Source organism: Pseudophryne corroboree, chromosome 4 (assembly GCF_028390025.1).
Source record: "Pseudophryne corroboree isolate aPseCor3 chromosome 4, aPseCor3.hap2, whole genome shotgun sequence".
NCBI lineage: Eukaryota > Metazoa > Chordata > Amphibia > Anura > Myobatrachidae > Pseudophryne > Pseudophryne corroboree.
Genome location: NC_086447.1, coordinates 607,716,637 through 607,739,978, shown reverse-complemented (window position 1 = coordinate 607,739,978; position 23,342 = coordinate 607,716,637). Strand labels below are relative to the sequence as shown.

The window sequence follows — 23,342 nt, the reverse complement described above, 5'->3', positions numbered from 1 at the left end:
AGCATAGCAGCAGCAGCAGGTCTCTGATTTTGCAGAGCCTGGTCTCTCATGTAAAGCTGCCTTTATACAGAGCTGTGACTTTACATTCACTTGAGTAATGTCTTGCTACAGACAGCGTTAGTTGAGAAAAAGAGTACCTTTACAGAATATATTTTATGAGTATTTTGATGTATCCTCCAGTCACTGACCGCGCTGTGATATATACATACTGTATATAATAGTACAGTGCAGCTTTATTGTGATAATTTCTGGATTGCCTGTGACTGTGTGCCTGTATCTGCTGTGGTGTCCTCGGTGCGTTTGGGTCTTATAATATAGTATTACACAGTGCCGTAACTAGGCATTTTAGTGCTGTGTGCAAGAAATGGCATTGGCGCCCCCAGTGTAAGATAGGGGCAGTGCGCGCAGTAGGCGTGTGAAAAATATATAGGGGCGTGGGCACAAAATAATACCAATTCATACTACGGTGCACAGTAGTCTCCATTATTCAAATTACGCTGCACAGTAGCGCCACTACACCAGGTAGAGCCCCTTTTTTACAGATTACGGCAGACAGCGTCCCCCTTTTTACACATTACGGCAGACAGCGTCCCCTTTTTACACATTACGACAGACAGCGTCCCCCTTTTTACACATTACGACAGACAGCGTCCCCCTTTTTACACATTACGGCAGACAGCGTCCCCTTTTTACACATTACAGCAGACCTCGTCCCCTTTTTACACATTACAGCAGACCTCGTCCCCTTTTTACACATTACGGCAGACGGCGTCCCCTTTTTACACATTACGGCAGACGGCGTCCCCTTTTTACACATTACGGCAGCCAGTCCCCCTTTTTACACATTACGGCAGACCTCGTCCCCTTTTTACACATTACGGCAGACAGCGTCCCCTTTTTTACACATTACGGCAGACGGCGTCCCCTTTTTACACATTACTGCAGACAGCGTCCCCCTTTTTACACATTATGGCAGACAGCGTCCCCCTTTTTACACATTATGGCAGACAGCGTCCCCCTTTTTACACATTATGGCAGACAGCGTCCCCTTTTTACACATTATGGCAGACAGCGTCCCCCTTTTTACAAATTACAGCAAACAGCGTCCCCTTTTTACACATTACGGCAGACAGCGCCCCCCTTTTTTTTTTTTAAATCAAGTAATTTTTATTGGGTTTTGTGACATTTATACAGTACATAAAACATACAACAACAGTAAAACTAACTGTAACAATTGCCATCAATAAAGATATATATATTGAATTCAATGTGTAGTGTGTGTGTCAAATAAATTCACTTAGAGTTCCAAGGTAAACGATATCTGTGAAAGGAAGGCCTAGGTGTCCAATACCGGTCTGCCCAGCCGTGTGTTGCACCAGCGGTCCCACTTCTCTGTAAATTGAGAGTTGGAACCCCTTATCTTATACATATATCTCTCATGTCGAAGTACAGAATTTACTAACGCCCTCCATTACTCCACCTTAGGTATGTCAGCTGAGAACCAAACCCTGGCAATGACAACCCTCGCCAGCGTAGTGAGACACAGGACATATTTGTACAGTACGACAGAGTGTGTTTCCTCAAGATCCAATCCAAACAGGCATAGGCCGGGGTCTAATGTGGGAAGGGATGGAGCAGTCATGGTTATGTCACCCCACACCTTACGCCAGAAAAGGGAAATTACAGGGCAATCCCATAACAAGTGCCAGAATCCGGCATCGGCCTCCCGGCATCTGGGGCAGCAAGAGTTATCCCTAAGACCAGCCCTTTGCATAGTGACAGGAGTTCGATACACCCTGTGCAGAATATAAAAAAAGACTTGCTTATATCTTATACATGGCGTAGTATATTTAATGGAGCCTAAAATCTGGATCCACTGCTCCTGGGACAAAGGTCCCAAATCTGTCTCCCATTTAATACGAAGAGTATTCAAATGATCAGGGCCATATCTAGTATTCAAAGCAGTATATATGACAGATATTTTTCCCTTTCGACTAAGAAGTGAGCAACGATTTAACGGGTGATTCTACAATTGGAGGTGGGCCATGAGGAAATTGGGTCTGCACTGCATGTCGAAGCTGGAAATACCGAAACAAGGCAGTGTTTGATATATCAAATTCGATTTTCAATTGCTGAAAAGACTTGAGCACTCCATCTTGGTACAGATGATTTTAAAATATTACACCCTTAGTTATCCAAATATTATCTGAATATATCTTGTACAACTCTGAATACGCACTATTAAACCATAGCGGAGTACAGGCATCCTGCCCCCCCCCCCCCCAATCATATAGAGCAGGGGTTCTCAAACTCGGTCCTCAGGACCCTACACAGTGCTTGTTTTGCAGGTCACCCAGCAGGTGCACAGGTGAAGCTAATTATTTCACTTGCAATTCTGTGAGGAGACCTGCAAAACATGCACTGTGTGGGGTCCTGAGGACCGAGTTTGAGAACCTGTGATATAGAGTGTGCGCATAGCGCCAGATTAGCAAGGCTTGGCGTAACAAGGGAGGCAAACCAGAAGCCGAACGGCCAGAGAGAAGGAGTTGAAGAGGAGAAAACAGGAGAGCACCCCGCCCGCTCAGCCAGAAGACCCCCCATTGTTGGATCCAAGGAATCCCCAGTCCACTCACTCAAATGGGACAATTGTGCCGCTACGTAATATAGTCTTAAATTAGGAAGACTTGCACCCCCCGAAAGTTGTGACCTACACAGCGTCTTAATAGAGACTCTTGCTGGTTTATTACCCCATATAAATGAGGACCGACCGCCCTCAATAACAGTGAAAACTTTTTTCGGGAGGTAGACCGGAGAGTTGTGCAGGGCATATAGGAACTTTGGCTCCATCACCATTTTAAATAAATTAACCCGACCCAGGACAGACAGGGGTAGTTTTTTCCAGCTATGAGCCCTCTCTTTAAATGTCATCAGAATGGGGTCAATGTTTTGGGCCACATAACTGCGTGCCATAGGCGTGATCCAGATACCCAAGTATTTGAACCGCAGCGTCCATTGCAAGGGGTGCACCCCCTGGGTACTCTCAGGGAGAAAACCAGACAAGGGAAAAATATGCGACTTATCCCAGTTGATCAGTAAACCAGAAAAAACTCCAAAATCCTCCACTACCTGCAACATAGCCTGCAAGGAGTCCTCAGAGTCCTTCAAGAAAAGGAGCATATCGTCTGCGTACAGGACCACTACATCCACATGGCCCCCAACCTTAACACCCCTAATCCTGCTATTAGATCGTAGCAAGCCAGCCAACGGCTCCACGGCAATTGCGAACAGCGCAGGGGATAGGGGGCAACCCTGCCGAGTGCCCCTCTCCAACGCAAAAATCTCAGACGTGAAACCATTGGCCGTCACACGGGCCACAGGCAAGGAATACAACTGGAGAAACCTAATAAAACGAGGGCCAAAAGCAAACTTCTCCAGTAACCCCCACAAATACGTCCACTCCACTGAGTCGAATGCTTTGGCCGCATCGAGAGACACCACCACCGCATCCCACTCCACCAGATCACGTCTCTGCAAATGACAAAACAGTCTACGTAAATTTTGGGCAGTGGACTTACCCAGCATAAATCCTGTCTGGTCCGGGTGAATGATTGTTGTAATAACTAAATTCAATCTAGATGCCAAGATCTTTGCCAGTATCTTGACATCCGTGCTGAGAAGGGAAATGGGTCTGTAAGACTCGGGGAGCAGGGGGTCTTTCCCTGGTTTCAGCAAGACAATTATATTAGCCTCGGCCATAGAGCGAGGGAGAGTCCCGTCCTCCAACAATAGGTCAAATAATTGTAAGAGATAGGGGGCAAAAAATCTGCTAAATTTCTTATAGACTTCACCCGGAAGCCCATCACAACCCGGTGCTTTAGACGCCAGAAGAGACAGGATCGCAGTCTCCACCTCCTCCAAAGTAATTGGTGAATCCAGAGCCCCAGAATCTTCCCGGGACAGACGGGGCAAATCCAGCCGAGCCAAATAATCCCTCAATTGATCATTGGAGTAAGTGGCTCGGGATGTATATAGCGAGGAATAATAACTACGAAATGTCTCAGTCACCGCCGAGCCAGAGTAACACATTTGGCCATCCGAGTTCCTCACACATTGAATCATAGTTCTAGTAGATTCAGACCGAGCCAGAAAAGCCAAGTAGCTGCCATTCATCTCTGCCTGAAAATAGTGTTCATGTCCCGCAAAAAGGAGTCTACGCCTGGACTTCTCAAATAAGCAATCGGACCACTCTCCCTGCGCGTCCCGCCACAACAGTTCATCAGAACGTAAATGGGTAGGTATATATTGGGATTCCAATTACTGACATAGGGCCTCCAATCGCATTTCCTCCTTCTTACTAGATAATTTAACCTCAGATATTCGTTTTATAAAGGAGCCCCGCATGAACGCTTTGAAAGCGTCATGTTTGAGCGCCAGGTCAGCGTAAGTCAGATTATCAACCTAGAACCCCTCCCAGGCAGCAACCAAATCCGCACCCTCCCCTAATAAAGTTAACCAGAAGGGATTAAGTTTCCACATTTTTGCACCGCGCTCCCAACCAACACTAACCGTAAGTGATACAGGAGAGTGATCCGATATACCTCTAGGGAGATAGTCCACCGCCAACTCATCAGGGGACAAGTCAGGAGAAATCAAGATCAAGTCAATGCGAGAGAAGGCATGATAGGTAGCGGAGTGGCAGGAGAACAGACTAGCCGTGGGATTGCGACTCCTCCATATATCCACCAGCCCCAGCTCCCCCACCATTCGTGCAAACGGAGTAGGGGATACCGAAGGAGAGGGAGAAGTAACCGACTCTCTCCATCTGTCCAGGGCACGATCCATAACATTGTTAAAATCTCCCAAGCATATTACAGGGGTAGCGGGGGACTGGGCTAGAAATCGGGCAGCATGACTGAGAACCTCATTGTTATATGGCGGGGGGACATAGACAGCTAAAATATGGAATAGTCTACGATTAATATGGGCGCGCAGAAAGACGTACCTGCCATATTGATCTGTTTCACAGACGTCTAAGTGAAATTGTATAGATTTTCTAATTAATACAGAAACACCCCTAGCACTACCGGAGAAAGTGGAGTGGTACACATGACTAATCCAGGGTTTCTTGAGCGCCATCACCCTACCTCCAAACAAATGGGTTTTAGAGAGACAAATTATGTCTGCCTGGTATTTTTTAACCTGAGTCAAGACCAACGATCTCTTTTCGATCAATCCCCTGACGTTCCAGCTGAGCAGACGGAGCCCCTCAGAAACAGCAGACATAGAAAGTATGTAAGAAAAGGGTGATAGGATATAAAAGAGAGACAGACATCAGAGCCCGGCGGTGCCGAGCCGCAAAGCAGTGTAGGCTGCGGATAGGGACAGCCAGTCCCACTATGTCCCTGGAAACAGAGGAAATCAAAGCAATATCATTCGCAAATGGCGCAGCATAGCTGAACACACACATAAGCAAAAGTTGATGGCATGAAAAAAAACAAACTAACCCCCCCCCCCCCCCCCCCCCCACACCCACCCTGTATCACCTTGTAAACTTAAGGTATACCTGGATCCCATAACTCCCACCAAATTAACTAAACTAAGGGATAGGGGCCTAACCAAGAACCCAAAGAAATGCCCCTACACGATCTTCGGCATAGACTCTCCACAGAATACCGATAGAAGTAGTACCCTAACCCTGAAAAATCATATCCAGCAGCGTACCCCAACATAGAATCGACATTAGGCTGCCCAGCATTGCCCCATTAGAACATTGCACATACATCCACAGTGTGACTAGCATAATAGGAATACGAAACAATTAGGCTTTACCAGCATTAAGAGAGCAATAAACCAACAAATGTACAATAACACATCATCGAGGAGGACGAGGCTGTCGTTCCAACCATGCAACAGCATCTTGAGGAGTGGGAAAAAAAGTGAGTGGTGTTATCAGACACCACCCTCAGCCTGGCCGAAAACAGCATAGCGTACTGTATATTACGGTCACGGAGTTGACGCTTTACATGCAGAAACTGTGACCTACTCTTTTGCACCTCCAGGGCAAAATCAGGGAAAACGGATATATTATGTCCATCCAATTGGATAGGGCCCTGCGTCCGGGCCAGACGGAGTATAGCGTCACAGTCCTTAAAATGTAGGAAACGAGCAATAAATGTTCTAGCCGGAGCCCCGGGCGGCGGTGGTCTAGGTGGGAGTCTGTGTGCTCGTTCCACCGCGAATTGAGTGGTAAATGCTTCCTTGCCAAATAAGTTAACAAGCAAAGTTTCCAGAAATGATTCCGGGGAGGTGCCCTCTGCTCTTTCAGGGAGCCCAACAAACCGAACGTTGTTGCGCCGTAGCCTCCCCTCAATATCGGACATTTTAGCCTGCATAGATATCACCTGGGTAGACAAATCTGCCACTTTCAATTGTAGGGGTGATGTAGTATCTTCCAGAGCCGATATCCGATGCTCAGTTTCACCCACTCTTTCCCGGATTTTCTGCAGATCCTGTCTAAGAAGAGAGACGTCCGCTTGCACCTGCCCAATCTTGTCCGTGACTCTCTGTTCAGACGCAGAAATGGCCAGTAGTATTTGCTGGGTAGAGTGAACTTGCTCAGTGGGGTCAGAGGCAGCAACCTCAGCCGCAGCCGAGGATGGGTCAGTGTCACCCTGCTTTGCCGAATGAGATGCCTGTTGCGATCTAGCAAATTTCTCCAGCTTTGCAGCGGCGTTCGCCGCATTTTCCCCTCCTTTCACCATCGCAGCACTGGACGCGGAGTCAGGGCCCCGAGGATATTACAGCAAAAAAGTCCCCAAGCAGTATAGGGTCAGCACAGGGGCTAGAGCTGCTAGGGTCAGGCAGATATGATAAACAATAACGTAGCAGAGCAGGCTTATGGGCACACCTCAGAATAGTCTGTGTACCAGGAATAGGTGTACCAGGAATAGGAGACTGGCTGGTTCAGCACAAGGGCAGAGCATATGTATGTGCATATGTATGTTTACTGTAGAGTTACAGGGAGCATATAGAGACCGTTGTATATCCTTTTCTCTTCCTGCCCTCTATTCCCATCCCCTTTGTATATCCAAAATATCTCTGAAGTAAACGTGGGGGGGAACCAGAGTCAAGGTGCCACACTACAAACTGTTATTAAGCCCAGGAGGGAGAGAGAGGGGCAGCCCCAGCCAGAGCTCACCTCACTGTGCGGCACCGCAGGATATGAAGGGCGGCAGGAGCAGGGAGACAGGCAGAGACCGAGAAAATGGCGGCTTCGCGGGCTTTTTCCCCCGCACTCACCCGCTTGCAGCGTCCCCGCGGGTCTTCGGGGCGAGCACTGCTGCGCTCCACCCGGCAGTCAGGGCCTCCTCTGTCCCACTCCTCCAGCAGGAGGATTGCTGCAGGTCCGCCGCCAGACGCGCCGTCACGAGCCGTACCGCGAGCTCCAGCGGGCAGAGAGACAGGGAGCCGGGCGAGCACACCTGGCACACACGTAGTTACGGCCCTGGTATTGCACAGTGTTTATTAAATACGTATATTGTACTGTGTTACAGTCACATAATACTAGGTTGTATCCGCAGGTATTGTTTTTTGTCTGGTTTCATTGTACTACAATAGCCCTGTTGTTGCATATATCTCATAATGTCTGACAGAAAGGGCTGTAAATCAGTGGAAGCTCCTGCATCATGCAGAGCATGCTCCAAGGATATACCTGTCTTGCACCTCCCAGTCAGTCCACAGTTCCTGCACTTATTCAGGAGCCACCCTGGGCTGTGTTCACCAACCTACTGGGTACTCTGGTGGAACGCCTAGCGCCCCCTACGGGACCACTTGTATCATTACCGCCACAATTTGTCCCTATGGTTAATCGACCTTGGGAGGAAAATCTGTCTAACCAGCTGCAGCAACTAAATCAGTCCTTGGTGAGACAAAAATTTACCCCTGGTCACTCCCGTGTCCCTGGATACTCTAAGCGGGCTGCTTCCTTCTCACAATCTACAAACTTCTCTTATGTTTCATCAGAAGAGTGTGCTGTCATACACTGAATCCTGTGTTACTAATGAGGATTCTCCCTTGCAAAATGAGGTCCCTGCCTTAGTGGTTGCTCTTAAGCATATCCTACAAATCACTGATTATTATTATTATGCTTTATTTATATGGGGCCACAAGGGTTCTGCAGCGCCCAATTACAGTGTACATATGCACATAATCAAAACAGGAAAACAGTGACTTACAGTTGAAGACAATATAGGACAAGTACAAGGTAACTAAGCATAACTACATTAGTAAACGACAGAGATACGTTTCAAGGTGGCCAAAAAACTGTGGGATTTGGGCAGTTGAGGATTATTAAAGTAAGAAAAGTATAAGCACATGAGGGAAGAGGGCCCTACTCGTGAGAGTTTACATTCTAAGGGATGATGATGATTCCACTAATGTGGCAAAGAAAACTGATAAGATTAAACAGCAGAAGGTGGTTAAAACTGTATTACCCCATTCTGACCATCTCGTGAACATCAGGAGGGAACCCTGGTCTACTCCAGGGAAGAATTTCCCTTTGCTTAAACGGGCCTTGGATTGCTATCCTCTCCCTGCAGAGTTGTGTAACAAATGGGAGACTCCATCTCAGGTGGATTCTCATGTTACACTGTTGCTAAGCAACGGTTCATTCCCTGTATCCTTATTGGCTAAAACAAGTCGCATGATAGGAAGAGGGAAATTGTATATTTTTAAATGAATCTGCCGAGAATAAATTAATTTTTTTATGAAAAATATTTAAAATTATTAAAATCCAATCTTTTATTGATATTGTATTAATGGGTCTGCCTCCCATAAACCCATTTGTATGTTATATTGTAAATTTTATTTGTTTAGTGTTGATTAATGTCACCTACTAATTAGCGGCCATATTGGGCTAAGAGGTATATAAGAACATAACAGTTACCATCTAGTCACCTTTGAAAAAGCTGCCAGGAGCGGCGAAACGCTTAAGGATACCACAGGTCTCAATTCGGATCACATTCAGCACTCTCTGAACCAACCTCCTGTAATTGGACGCCTGCCTTTTTTTGGATTTCAAATCACCGGTTCCCTGGAATGTATTGAACATTGTCACAGCTCTCGTGAGGAGTCTGGACCAATTTATTGCACTGCAAGTAACCCTCCAGTGACTCAGGTACTTATATCCTAGGATACGTACATTAAACTGGGACTATATACCATGGCGGACAAGGAGGTATTAAATTAGGAATGGACAATCTGCATATGTGCTGTTCAAATACCCTGTATGTTAGGTTTCTTTTTTTATATGTGTCCTGTGAGATTTTATGCAAGTTTATTTTATACCAAATTAAATTTGTTACTATTTGATTATTAACATTGTGTATATGACTATTCATCAACACGTGCTGCTACTTTTTATTTAGTGTCCAGGTTTCGTATGGAAATGCCGCGCTCCTTTGTGCTGGCTATGGAACCCAGAGACTATATGGTATCTCTGGATATACAGGATGCATACCTGCATATACCTATTGCCATATCGTATCAGCAGTTTCTGCGGTTTGCTATTGGCAACCTTCACTACCAATTCAAGGCTCTGCCATTTGGACTGGCTACAGCTCCTCTGATCTTCACCAAGGTCATGGCCATGATGACGGCCCATCTCTGTCACCAGGGAGTCAGAATCCTGCTGTATTTAGACAATATGCTGATTTTGGCAAATTCCCACAAAATCCTCCTCAGTCCTCTGCAACTGACGGTAACCTTCCTGCAAGCCCATGGGTGGCTTATCAATTGGAAGAAGTCCTCGCTGGTCCCAGCTCAGAGCATGGTGCATCTGGGGCACTCTTGGACACACACAGTCAGAGACTGTTTCTGTCTCCAGAAAAAGTCCTGAAGCTTCAGGACAGGATAAGATGCTTCCTTAGTTGCCCCAGAGTGTCAATACACTCGGCGATGCAAGTACTTGGCCTGATGGTGTCGCCCTTTGACTTGGTAGAGTACACTCAATTTCATTCCCACCCACTACAAAGGTTAATCCTTTCCAAGTGGGATGGCTTTCCTTATCAGATCAGATTTCACATGATTTCTTTGACTCCGGGGGTACATCTTTCGCTGACCTGGTGGCTCCAGGACCAGCAATTGAGGAGGGGCCGTCCCTTCTGGATCCCCGACTGGGTCCTACTGACAATGGACACCAGTGTGAGGGGATGGGGAGCGGTGTTGGAGCAACACTCTTTTCAGGGTTACTGGACCAAGGAGGAATCACTCCTCCCGATAAACATTCTGGAGCTGAGGGCAGTGTTCAATGCACTATCTCTTGCCCTGCCTCTGGTACAGAACAGGCCTGTTCAAGTACGGTCAGACAATTCCACCACGGTGGCATACATAAACCATCAAGGTGGCACTCGAAGCCGCATGGCAATGATGGAAGTGTCAAGAATCCTTTGTTGAGCAGAATGCCATCTGCCAGCCATATCGGCAGTGTTCATTCCGGGCGTCCTGAACTGGGAAGCGGACTTCCTCAGTCGCCAGGACGTACACGCCGGAGAGTGGAATCTTCATCCAGTAGTCTTTCAACTCCTAGTGGACAGTTGGGGCCTATCAGACATAGACCTCATGGCGTCTCGACACAATTACAAGGTTCCGGTCTTCAGATCTCGGACCAGGGAACCTCAAGCAGCGTTCGTGGACGCTCTGGCAATTCTATGGAACTTTCGGCTACCCTACGTTTGCCTCTGGTGTTACTTTTGACCAGGGTTGTACGGAAGTTCAAACAAGAGGGAGGAACACTACTTCTAGTCGCTCCGGCTTGGGCCTGGGGTCTTGGGTCTGTCGACAGTGCGTCCCCTTCTACTTCCTCAATGACTAGACCTCCTCGTGCATGGCCCTTGTTTCTATTCAGACCTGGCCAGACTGGCTTTGACAGTGTGGCCAAAGGATTTTCCAAGGCGGTTATTAACACTATGTTGAAGGCTCGGAAACCGGCCTCTGCCTGGATTTATTGCAGGGTTTGGAATTCTTACTTCACTTGGTGTGCTGATAAGAATTACGATGCCTATAGGTTCAGAACTTCCAGAATTCTCGCTTTTCTGCAGCGAGGCCTAGACTTAGGTCTTCGTCTGGCCTCCCTCAAGGTTCACATATTTGCCTTGTTGATATGGTTTCAGAGAAAAATTGCGTCTATACATGACGTTCATACATTTACTCAGGGTGTCCTACGGATTCGGCCTCCCTATGTCCCTCCTGTGGCTCCATAGGATTTGTCTGTTGTCCTGAATGCCCTGCAAGAGTCTCGATTTGAACCTCTTGAGACGGTGGACCTTAAATGGCTCATGGCCAAGGTTCTGTTATTGCTGGCTATTGCTTCTGCAAGACGGGTGTCGGACTTAGGCGCTTTGTCCTGTCGTCTACCCTTTCTGATATTTCACTGTGACCGGGCGGTTCTACGACCTCAACCAGGTTTTTTGCCTAAGGTGGTATCATCTTTTCACCTTAACCAAAAGATTGTGGTCCCGGCCTTTATCTCTTCGGACTCGTCTCCCAAAGAATGTTCTTTGGATGTGGTAAGGGTACTCCATATCTACAGTATGTGCAGAGGACTGCCTCTATCAGGAGGTCAAAGACCCTTTTTTTGTCCTGTTTGGTTTCCACAAATATGGTGGCCTGCGAATAAGCAATCCTTGGCCAGATGGATTAGAATGGTGATTGCACAAGGTTATGCGCATGCTAGACTCCCAGCTACTGCTGCTATTAAACCAATTCTACTCGATCTCTTGGACCTTCTTGGTTGGCCAGCCATCATGCATCCCCAGAACAATTTGCAAGGCGGCAACGTGGTCCTCAGTGAACATGTTTCTTAGATTCTATGCCTTTGATACCCCCGCCTCCCAGGATGCTTCCTTTGGACGCCGGATTATCATATCCGCTAAAGCGCGTCTTCTCCCTTGATGAACTGCTTTAGGACATCCCCGATGTTTTCCCTGTGGAAACCAATGTAACCTTCTGCAGAAAAGGAGGGTTATGGTGCACTTGCCATTGTTAACTCTCTTTCTACGAGGTACTTTGAGTTCCACAGGGCGCCCACCCTGATGCACCTAGCTTCTTTGGGTTTGTATGGCATTAGCCACTGGTCCCTTCTCCTGTAGTGAGGTTGTGGTTCTATTTGACTAACATCTGCCTTCTCTCTTGCTCCTGCATTGGACTGGTTAATGAAACTGAGCTCTCAGTGCCTAGAGGCGGGCTTATAGAGGAGGCCCCAGTGCATCCTGGGACAGCTAAAGCTTTAGCCTGTTGGTGCCTCTGGATCACGATCCACTCTACACCCCAATGTTTTCCCTGTGGAACCCAATGTTTCTCGCAGAAAGAGTGTTAACATGGTAAGTCTATGATTACTCTCCTTTTTATTGCAAGATGGGTTTAAAGTTTTCCTTCTGTTATCAATGTTGCTCTTCCAAGGCTTTTGGGTACACAATATTTTTTGTCTTCCCACATACATTTCTGACGATTATTTTAGTTCATTGATATATGGTTACTTAAGTCACTTATTTCAGGTCATTGAAGTATGGTTATTTCTGTCAGTTATTACAGTTTATTAAAGTTTTCATCCAAATCCATCCATTGGAAGGCCCAGAACAGGCTCAGTGGGTCAAAGTTCTGCATGGTTAACGGTAACAGGAGGTCCAACCAGGACCCCAACCCCCTAGTATGTCTTTTGGGATTCAATGTTACCACTCTGTGATGTTTCCGTCCAAATACATCCAGTGGATCTGGGTCAAAGTTCTGACCAGTGTACATAAATGAGAGGTCTGACCAGTACCCTGACCCCCCTAAAACCTGGGCAGGATCCAACCGGACCACCTTGCATTGGTTTTTTACCCAGTCAGCGTAGCGGTGTCTGAATATATAACAGACAAACAATCAAACAGACCAACGAGTTTTATATTTAGTATACAAGGGTTGTTTGATAAGTGTGGTAAAAAAGCAATGAATCACTTTTTTTGGGGGGGGGGGGGGGGATCGCTTTTATTTCTCTATATAGTCTCCCTCAAGGGTGAAAAAAATCGCCTTTATTTCACGACATAGTCTCCCTCAAGGGTGATACACTTGGTCCAACAAGTTTCACATTTATTAATGCCGTAAAAGTAGGGTATCTCAAAGCTTCAAAACACTCATTGACGCTAGTGATGACTTCCTTATTTAATGAGGATTTCTTCCCACTGAGCCAGATTTTCAAATTTGGAAACAGGAAGAAGTCGCACAGGGCCAAATCCAGAGACTACGGTATATGGGCAATCAATTCGAAGCCCGATTTAAGTAATTTTTCCATTGTGACAGTCGACTTGTGGGACGGCATGTTATCTTGGTAGAAGCGCACCCTTTTGCACTCCAATCTTGGCCGTTTATTTTTCAGCTCTTCTTCTAAATGATGCGTAGTACTCTCCTGTTATTGTCTTACCTTTTTGCAAATAATCAATTAGGATAATTCATTGGCAATCCCAAAAAAGCAGTGGCCATTACCTTTCCAGCCCACAAAACAATCTTCTTCTTCAGCGCACTTTCACCAGGCATTGTCCACTGCTTCTTCGACTTAGGAGCGTAGTAGTGGTCACAAATCGACAACAAAAATCCTGTGAATTGCGCTTAAACATCACCAAACACTGTGTTGAAACGTCTTTTTGCATGCGTTTTTGACCGAGAGTCCACAATCACGGCACCCATCGTGCACACAGCTTTTTCATGTGCAATTTTTTAATACAGAATGTTATGCACTCATTCCGTCGAGATGCCTACGGCCTCAGCAAACTCGCGCACCTTCACTCTGCGATCTTCCATAACGATACCATAAATAGAGAGTGGTACTTTCAGGCGTCGTGTAACCGAAGGGATTGTGGCGCCATATCATAGAATTCACCACACTTCTCAAACGACCTCTATCTAATAAATATATATATATATATATATATATATACACACGTAACGAGGTTGCACTCCTAGGTCTTTCAAAATAACCACCATGTACTCAGGTCACATTAAGCCAACGTTTCAGGCGTATTTATCATCTTTCGTCAAGGACACGAAAACATAAATTCATCCTACCTTATAAACTGTTACACCCACATGTGATCGGCAGTCCTGCCGCTCCCGCCTGGCCTCCTGTGTTCACGCCGGTGGTCAGGTGGTGCGGCCACGTTCTACCAATAGAGAGAACAGTGTATACCACCACCACGGCAACCTCAATAAACTTTATACATAATAACAAAGAATGTTCAATGCTTAATGTGACCTGAGTACGTGGTGGTTATTTTGAAAGACCCAGTAGTGCAACCTTGTTACGTATATACTGGTGAATTCTCATCATGTTGGTGAGTACCCGGGCTTATGTTTGATTGCTGGATGGAGTGCCAGTCGTTTTGTAGTATGGGTATATGTGTATTTATATGTATATATATATCTAAAATGATTTGTATATACCCATTTCTAACCTGTTACTATTTCTGAAAAAATTAAAATTGACTATAAAACTATAGTTCACATATGCTTTTATTTACAAGCAAATACGTTTTAATTAGGGTTATATATCTTTTTAAGCCACTGCTATCACTATATGTCCAAGTACTGTATCATCTGAATGTTCTGCCCCACCATTGCAGGATTTTTTTGCGAGTACCTATGGGGATAGTAGAATTTAGGTTGAGGACCATTGCAATAGAGTATAGTTCTAACAATGGCATCAGTGCAGAAAATATCTACAAATTGTAGTCTATAGTACTTAACTTTACAATATGTAATGTTATATAGACATAACATTTTTTATTTGTATTTTAGGAAATGCTTCTAAAAGGAATTCTGAGTATTACAGAGGCAAACAACTGCATGGTACCTCTGAAATTCATGACGTTTCCTCTTCAGCAAAACCTAACTGGAGCAAGCAGTGCTGCACAGAAATCTACCGCTTCAACCAGTGGAAAAATCACAGGACTGTTTAGAAGAACAAAAGTTTTGCAAAGTAAAGATATTCATGGTGAAAATTTGCTTTCCGCATGGCGCATTGCTCCTATTCATTTACCTTTGATTGGGCAGAATATGTCGGATGGTTTTAGTTTTACATTGTGGATGAAACTGGAGTACAACTTCGAATCGGATATTTTGATGAGTAAAGGAAAACAAAGCAAGAAAAAAAATAAGCAGTTTCTTGTTCACACGCAAAATACAGGTACAGTTTCATTTATTTTCTTGTGTTAAAAAAACAAAAAGAAAAAGCACAGGTAATTTCCTGTGTAAAATTGATGGCATATATTATCATGTGGAAATAATTTTAGTGTTTAAAGAAAGTGACAATTACATCTGCTTCATAGACCAGTTAATTTAACAAAGGAACAAAACACATCAATAAAAACGATAACTTTAGCCCATTTTCTTTACAGATTGTCATATAATCCAGCCCCGTTCTGGTGGCTATTTCATTTTAGAGACATTTAGGCGGCAGTGCTATAAAGAATAATGGAAATTTTGGCTTTATATATATATTTTTTTAGAATTGACCATTTGTACTCTATATTATTATATCGCCATTTAACAGTGATTTCTGCTGCGGGGTACACTGGGCTCCACAAGGATAGACATTGGGGTGTAGAGTAGGATCTTGATAAGAAGCACCAACAGGCTCAAAAGCTTTGACCTTCTTCCCAAGATGCATAGCACCGCCTCCTATATCACCCAGCCTCCGTGCACAGGAGCTCAGTTTGTAGTTGGTGCTTTCAGTGCAAGCATATAACAGGAAGAGCTGCTCACAGCAGTTCTAGAAAAAGCTTTTTCTGAGGAAAAAAGAATACTACAAGGGCTGCAGCAGAGGCACAGATTGTGTTGGATGTCAGTAGACATTGCCTGCTGCAGCTCCATCTCTCCCCCAGCGGCGCTGTATACTCCCGTGCCCTGGTTGCCGGGTACCTACAACAGGAGGCTCCGGTTTTCTTCCAAGTTAGTCACACACGGCTGGGGCTCTCCGGGATCGCGTGGCCGCACTTCGGGAGGAGGTAAGTGGGACCCGCACTTTATCGTAATCCGGCGCGGCCGGTGGGAGGCGGGCCGCGCACGCTGGCGGTGGACACTGTGGCAGTACAGGCGATCCCACTAGATCACCAGGGCATGGGTGCAGGTCAGGTTTTCTCTCTAAACCTTTTTACAAGTAGCCCGCAGTACCCAGTGGTTTTGCCAGCAGAGGGGATAAGGCTTAGACCTGGAGCCCCTCCCCCAGCCGCAGGGCGCCATTTCCTGCAAATGTTCCCGCCCTGGAGCTGCATATCTGTCTCTCCCTCACTCCCCGTCAGTGTCTGGGCGCCGTTATCTCTCCGCTTCACTGTTCCTGGGACTGCTTGGGCAAATCCTCCTGTGTAAAGCCGCCTGGTTGTCAGTGCTGTGACTTTATATGACATTTAAGTATTCTACCTGCCTTTTTAGACTGCTAGTTAAGAAAGAGTGCATTTAGTCAGGGTTTTCTAGTACAATTACCCTGTGATATACATCCAGTTCTTACTGTGCAGTGTTATATCTATTGACTATATAGCTATATATATATATATATATATATATATATATATATATAAGCTAGTCCAGTGCAGTATTATTGTTAGTAATAACCTCTGAATTGTACAAACTGTGACTATCTGTGTGTGTATTAGCTAGCTGAGTGGTGTCCATTCCGTGTCTTTCACTCAACTTGCTGTCCCTATATTCTATAACCTGAGGGGGCTTGGTGCGTCAGGTTTTATATTGATATAGGATTTTCACAAAGTTATACTTTAATACGTATTTTTCTCTGTGATTTTAGTCACCATCTCTCTCCTTTATCTCTGTTAGTGCTGACTACACTGCGCAGGGGTTTGGGGAAGAGGTATTGAGCTGCTGCCAATTGTACTGTGTTACCTGATACTGCAAGTTATATCATGTCTGCTTCTGAGGGTAACGGTTCTGGGGCTGAACACACTGCCGGTGTTGCTGAAGCCACAGATATCTATGAGGAAAATATAGCAGCTGTGGGCTCTGGTTCTGGGGGCTCCTGGCCCCCCAGTGGGATTGTAGCAACGGGGGTACATAATGACCCACTGTGGGCTACTTTTCTCCACGCTTCTACATACACTATTTACTAAACTAACCCCCCTATGGGACCTCCTATGCCGGTGCAACCGTGTGTGGTCCCCGCAGCTAACCCGCCGTGGATGGATAATTTGTCTGCTCAATTGAAGAAGTTGAACCAGTCCTTGACTACTAAAAAGTCTGACCCTCGCTCGCCTAAGACCAAGGGGTCCTCTAAGCGAGTTCTTATCTCCTCACAATCCACTGTTGTCACTGACACCTCGTCTGATGAAGATGGCGCTTACACTGACCCCACAGATACTGCTGATGGGGAAGTTAGTTCACATGTGGATGTTCCTGATCTTTTGGAGGCTATTAAGTTGATTTTACAGATTACGGATGATCCCGAGCCATCCGTCCCTCCTTCCTAAGAAACCAGATAGGTTCAAGCGTCAGAAGGTGGTTAAACAAGTTTTACCTCACTCTGACCACCTAGTGGAGATACGTCAGGAACCCTTGAGAAAGCCGGGAAAGAAGTTTGTGCCTCAAAGAAGATGCTGGCTCGCTATCCCTGTTACGTTCCTGATGCTCAGAACTAGAAAGATGTTGCGAAGTGAGTCCAGAGCACCAGGATGTGACGCTGAAATAGGGAGGGAACGGAAATAGCCCCTAGCACCCTACCTCCGTTGTTTTACCCGTGTGGTCAGTTCACGCCTAAGTGACTATGGTTTCTTGGGCCCACGGCAGTCGCGTTTGAAGGGCGGATTAGGTCTGCCCAACTCCGATGCCCCCAGGTCTTAGCGCGAGACAAAGCGTGAACCGAGACAGGATAATAACAAGGGGACCTCTAACTAAAGCAAACAGAAGCTAGGGGCTACTAACTACCCTAAAACTAAATTTATGTGCGGCACGCCGCCAAAGGAAAAGAACAACAAAAGATATCACTGTCCACTCCCCCACACGGCACCGCCGAGTTCCGGGGAGGACAGTGAAAAGCGGAAACCTCCGCAAAAACCACCAATACAAAAAGTACCAACAGGACTAAGCGGCCTAGGCCGCAACACGCGGCAGAGGCCGCTACTCACGAAACCGGGAGAGAACCCCAACAAACGAGAACCCCCAGATGACCGCAACAGGTTCACTTGAACAGGAAGGATTCCCAGGACCGGCTTCAGAACTCCAGGACTCAGGAGCACAGGGAGCAGGATCGACCAGATACAGCTGACCAGGAACAGACGTTACAAGGCAGGAACAGCATACAGGAAGCTATCACCGGCGTCTGTGCCAGGTAGTGAGGGAGAATATAACAGGGAGCCCTCCAATAGCTGCAGCGAAGCTTAATTAGTAATGTCGTGCAGCTGCCCTGCTGCACGACCAGAGCTAACAGGTGTATTGATTGATAGGAAGCAACGGGGAACGCGGTTCGTCTGTGGCGTCCCCGTTGCTAAGGGTCCGGCGGCTACGCGCGCACGGTGTCTCAGTGTTGCCAGGGACCCGGCGGCTCAGCGCGCACGGCGTCCTGGCGTTGCTAGGCGCCGGGCAGGAAGGGAGGTGCGGCGGCCCTGAGCGTCGCTCCAGAGCTGTCTAAAAAGTGGGAAACGCCTCCTCCCATAGACTCACATGTGGCTAGGATGGTGGTTTCCTCAGCTCTACCTGTCACTACCGTCACGTCTCTAAAAGAGCCTACGGATAAAAGTGTGGACGGTTGTCTGAAAGCGTTTTACACCCTCACGGGTGCTGCACAAAGGCCCTCTATTGCAGCAACACTGCATGGGCCCTAGAGTTGGAAGCTGAAATCTCTTCTGACCATCAAGATCCTACTCTACACCCCAATGTCTATCCTTGTGGAGCCCAGTGTACCTCGCAGAAAGAGTTTTAACAAAGGTAAGTTCTTACCATAAAACTCGTTTTTATCTTGTTTTTGTGCTAATTAGTACAAATTGGGCATGGTTAAAGCCATAATAAAAAAAAAATTCTGTTATCAGTGGAGGCAGCTTAGAGGGAAAACTCAGACAGCCTTTAAAGCTTTTAATGAAAACCTCCACCAAAATTATTACCTATTAGATTTTGTGTTAAGTTCACTATGATGATCTAAATGACTCACTTGGTTGAATCACTCCCATGATACCTCCATCCGTCTCTGCTTCTGACTTATCTTGTGCTGACTGGTGTAAGTCGATGCCTTTTCCGTTCAGTTCATTCTTATGATTGTGAATTTAGCGGGAAAATTCAACTTTCTGTTGTCATAGATATTTTACTTTTATGTTTGTGTCATTTCTTTTCCATAGTTTCCAAGAATATTGGACCAGATTGTTCCACTTCTGACTCACTTGTAGATGATGGCTGTATGCATGTGGTTTCCATGGGTTCTAAGGTGCTGATGATGCAGATCTGGGTCAGCATGACTACTGGGCGTTTTATTTTTAGGTAATGTATTTTATATTGTTGTAGTACTCTTCTTCCATGCTGGAATTAACTTTCAGAATTATAAATGCAGTAAAACTTAAATTTTAAAATAGTAAATAAACTTGCCGCCTTCATTTTGTTTTGTTTAAATGTTATGTTTTGCAGACTGTAACAATACTAAAATCAAAATCACAATGTTCCATAGTACTCAAAAAATTTTTTGTAAAAGTTTCCAATGTTAGAACCCAGCCACATAAAAGAAAATACATTTCTACATACCTGTAAAGTGTTATATGTGAGAACTCACTGAAATATATCTCAGATAAAAAATACATTTTAATTTTGTGGTTTCTTAATTCTGAAAGTGTATTTTTAAGTGCAAATAGAACAATGATGTTGTAAACCTTGTGTGATAAGATCGTAACTTCTTACACAAACACTGTATAATAACAATAGGGGAACTATTTCAGTAGAAACACAGTAGTGTACCGCTGTACAGCTTGTCTCATGCATCCTAGTTCTCTTATTATATTAAGACTGGTCTTTTATGCAGTTGAGGTTTTTTTAACATCAATTAGTTGATGAATGAGCTATGTGTGCCTGTTTTGTTAAAGAAGTGTGTCGAAGGAAAATTGAATGTGATTGGTTAATTACAGGCAGTAAGATTGTCATGTTTCATCCTTTCACTAACCATTTTTTTTTTGTTTTCTTTTATGTTCATTGAAATGTTCTTTACTTACCAGAGTGTGCACAAATACAAATGATGAATTTAAATGTGCCCTCTTGGCACAAGTTGAAACACAAGACAATGTTGTCCTTCCTGGAAGTTGGCAACATTTGGCTTTCACATACAAAGAATTATTTGAAAGTAAGAACAAAGTCTGCAGCAAAATACAGATGTGGGTCTCTGGACAGAGGTACGTTGTTGTTGTGGTTGTTGTTGTTTAAATTGTTATTTTACATCATGCTACTCTCAAGTAAACAACTCCCATAAAGCAGCAATCAATGTGTCAAAGAAGATTAGCTTATATAGTAATTACTTGTCTACTTCCGTCTAATTGTGAGGCCAGATTTCCCATGTTTCCAAACATGTAGTTGTGTTCCATAGCATGAGGTGATGCAAACCGGACAGATCATGCAAGTGAAGCTGTCCAAATGTTTTACCAGCTGTCATCCAAGTAACAAACAACTTTTGTGACCTAGGGGTGGTATTCATGTGACCGGCGGTCAGGAGACCGATGGTCACATGACCTCCCCCAACATTCCACCCCCTCACTATCCCGATGGTCGGCATGCTGACCAACAGGGACTATTTCCACTTGTGGGTGTCCACGACACCCATAGAATTAGAATAGAACCCGTGCCGACCACAGGTCACCACCGTGCCCGCAGCGTGCCCACAGCTTGCTGCACTCTGCCCTTCCCCCGCCGGGATCCCGGTGTCGGTATGCTGACCGCCGGTCAGCCATACCACGCCCTGACCAAGTAAGGGTGAAGGCTGCTGTGAGGCGTAGGGACTGCTGGGAGATATAGTTCACCGGCCGCTTCCTCTGGTGGGATTACACTACACGGGGGAAGGGGTCATGCGCGCGCACACACATACTCACGCACACACTCACATACGCACGCACACACTCACTCACATAATCTCTGGATCCCAACACTAGACAAGAAGACCACCTTGGTAGGTGAGTAATTGCAGACTAATAAAGCTAATTGGAAACTTCTAATTGCTTAATTAATTCTCAGGGTGGGTGCTGCCAGGGTGTCAGAACAAGTCACTGTGGTTTTTCCTAAAATTAACTATTTTAGGAAAAATCAGACTTGCTCTAGGGGTGCGTGAAAAAAGACTCAATGATTTTTCATGTCGACCTTTTTTTCATGTTGACTTAATGGCAGTGTCGACCTATTTCTAGTGTCTACCTACCCACTGTCGACCAATGGGTGTCGACCTAATGGTTGTTGACCTTGAGTCCCATACCCAGGCTAGGTCAGCAGCCGTTTTGACCATTTTCATTATATGGCGTTCTGGTACATGCAGTGCAGTTTACTAATACTAAATGTTCTGCAATGCTATTTAATTGCTTCGTTCTTAGCCCCTTTATCATTGGTGCTATAGGTTAGTATTGCTCTCCCAATAACAAGCATCCAGCTTGTAAACAGTGCTTGCAGATGACTGATCTAATTGGCTAAATTTAAATTGTATCTTTCTCTGACGTCCTAGTGGATGCTGGGAACTCCGTAAGGACCATGGGGAATAGACGGGCTCCGCAGGAGACTGGGCACTCTAAAAGAAAGATTAGGTACTATCTGGTGTGCACTGGCTCCTCCCTCTATGCCCCTCCTCAAGACCTCAGTTAGAATCTGTGCCCGGCCAGAGCTGGGTGCTCCTAGTGGGCTCTCCTGAGCTTCCTAGAAAAGAAAGTATTTGTTAGGTTTTTTATTATCACTGAGCTTCTGCTGGCAACAGACTCTCTGCTACGTGGGACCGAGGGGAGAGAAGCACACGTACCTGTTCACAGCTAGGTTGCGCTTCTTAGGCTACTGGACACCATTAGCTCCAGAGGGTTCGAACACAGGCATCTGTCCTCGATCGTCCGTGTCCGGAGCCGCGCCGCCGTCCCCCTCGCAGAGCCAGAAGAACAGAAGCTTGAAGACGGCAAAATCGGCGGCTAAAGACTCCTGTCTTCATTTAAGGTAGCGCACAGCACCGCAGCTGTGCGCCATTGCTCCCAGCACACTTACACACTCCGGTCACTGTAGGGTGCAGGGCGCTAGGGGGGGGGGGCAGCAATTGATGTACCTTTTGGCAGAAACTACATATATACAGTCAGGCACTGTATATATGTAAAATCCCCCGCCATTTTTTACCACAGAAAGCGGGACAGAAGCCCGCTGCTGAGGGGGCCGGGCCTTCTTCCTCAGCACACCAGCGCCATTTTTTCTTCACAGCTCCGCTGGAAGGATGCTCCCCAGGCTCTCCCCTGCAGTATCCTGGTACCAGAAGGGTAAAAAGAGAGGGGGGGGCACATAAATTTAGGCGCAAAAGTTATATATTCGGCAGCTATTGGGTAATTACTTGTTGTAGTGTGTATCCTGAAGTTATATAGCGCTGTGGTGTGTGCTGGCATACTCTCTCTCTGTCTCCCCAAAAGCCTTTGTGGGGTCCTGTCCTCAGTCAGAGCATTCCCTGTGTGTGTGCTGTGTGTCGGTACGGCTGTGTCGACATGTTTGATGAGGAAGGTTTCGTGGAGGCGGAGCAAGTGCAGATAAATGTGGTGTCGGTGCAGACACCTGATTTGATGGATATGTGGAAGGTCTTAAATGACAATGTAAACTCATTACATAAAAGGTTTGATGACGTTGCAGCCGGGGGACAGCCGGGCTCTCAACCCGGGCCTGCCCAGGCGAATCAGAGGCCGTCAGGGTCTCAAAAGCACCCACTATCGCAGTTGGTTGACACAGATGCCGACACGGAGTCCGACTCCAGTGTCGATGATGATGAGGCACAATTACACCCTAAGATGACCAAGGCCATCCGCTACATGATAATTGCAATGAAAAATGTATTACACATTTCAGAGGTTAACCCTGTTCCTGACAAGAGGGTACATATGTTTGGGGAGAAAAAGCAGGCAGTGACTTTTCCCCCATCACATGAATTAAATGAGTTATGTGAAGAAGCGTGGAGCTCCCCTGATAAGAAGGTAGTAATTCCCAAAAGATTGCTGCTGGCGTACCCTTTCCCGCCAACGGATAGGTTACGTTGGGAATCCTCCCCTAGGGTAGACAAGGCCCTGACTCGCTTATCTAAGAAGGTGGCCCTGCCGTCTCAGGATACGGCCGCCCTGAAGGAGCCTGCG

General features: G+C 46.0%; 1 protein-coding gene across 3 annotated transcripts in view; it reads left to right on the top strand.

The window, feature by feature from the left end:
- LYST (lysosomal trafficking regulator) overlaps window positions 1-23,342 on the top strand; it is an 864,675-nt gene that overhangs the window by 345,532 nt on the left and 495,801 nt on the right. For all 3 annotated transcript variants that reach the window (XM_063917604.1, XM_063917602.1, XM_063917605.1), the window contains exons 11-13: window positions 14,827-15,214; window positions 19,362-19,500; window positions 20,223-20,396. In XM_063917604.1, the coding sequence (XP_063773674.1) occupies window positions 14,827-15,214; window positions 19,362-19,500; window positions 20,223-20,396 (701 nt within the window). The remainder of the gene's footprint in view (window positions 1-14,826; window positions 15,215-19,361; window positions 19,501-20,222; window positions 20,397-23,342) is intronic.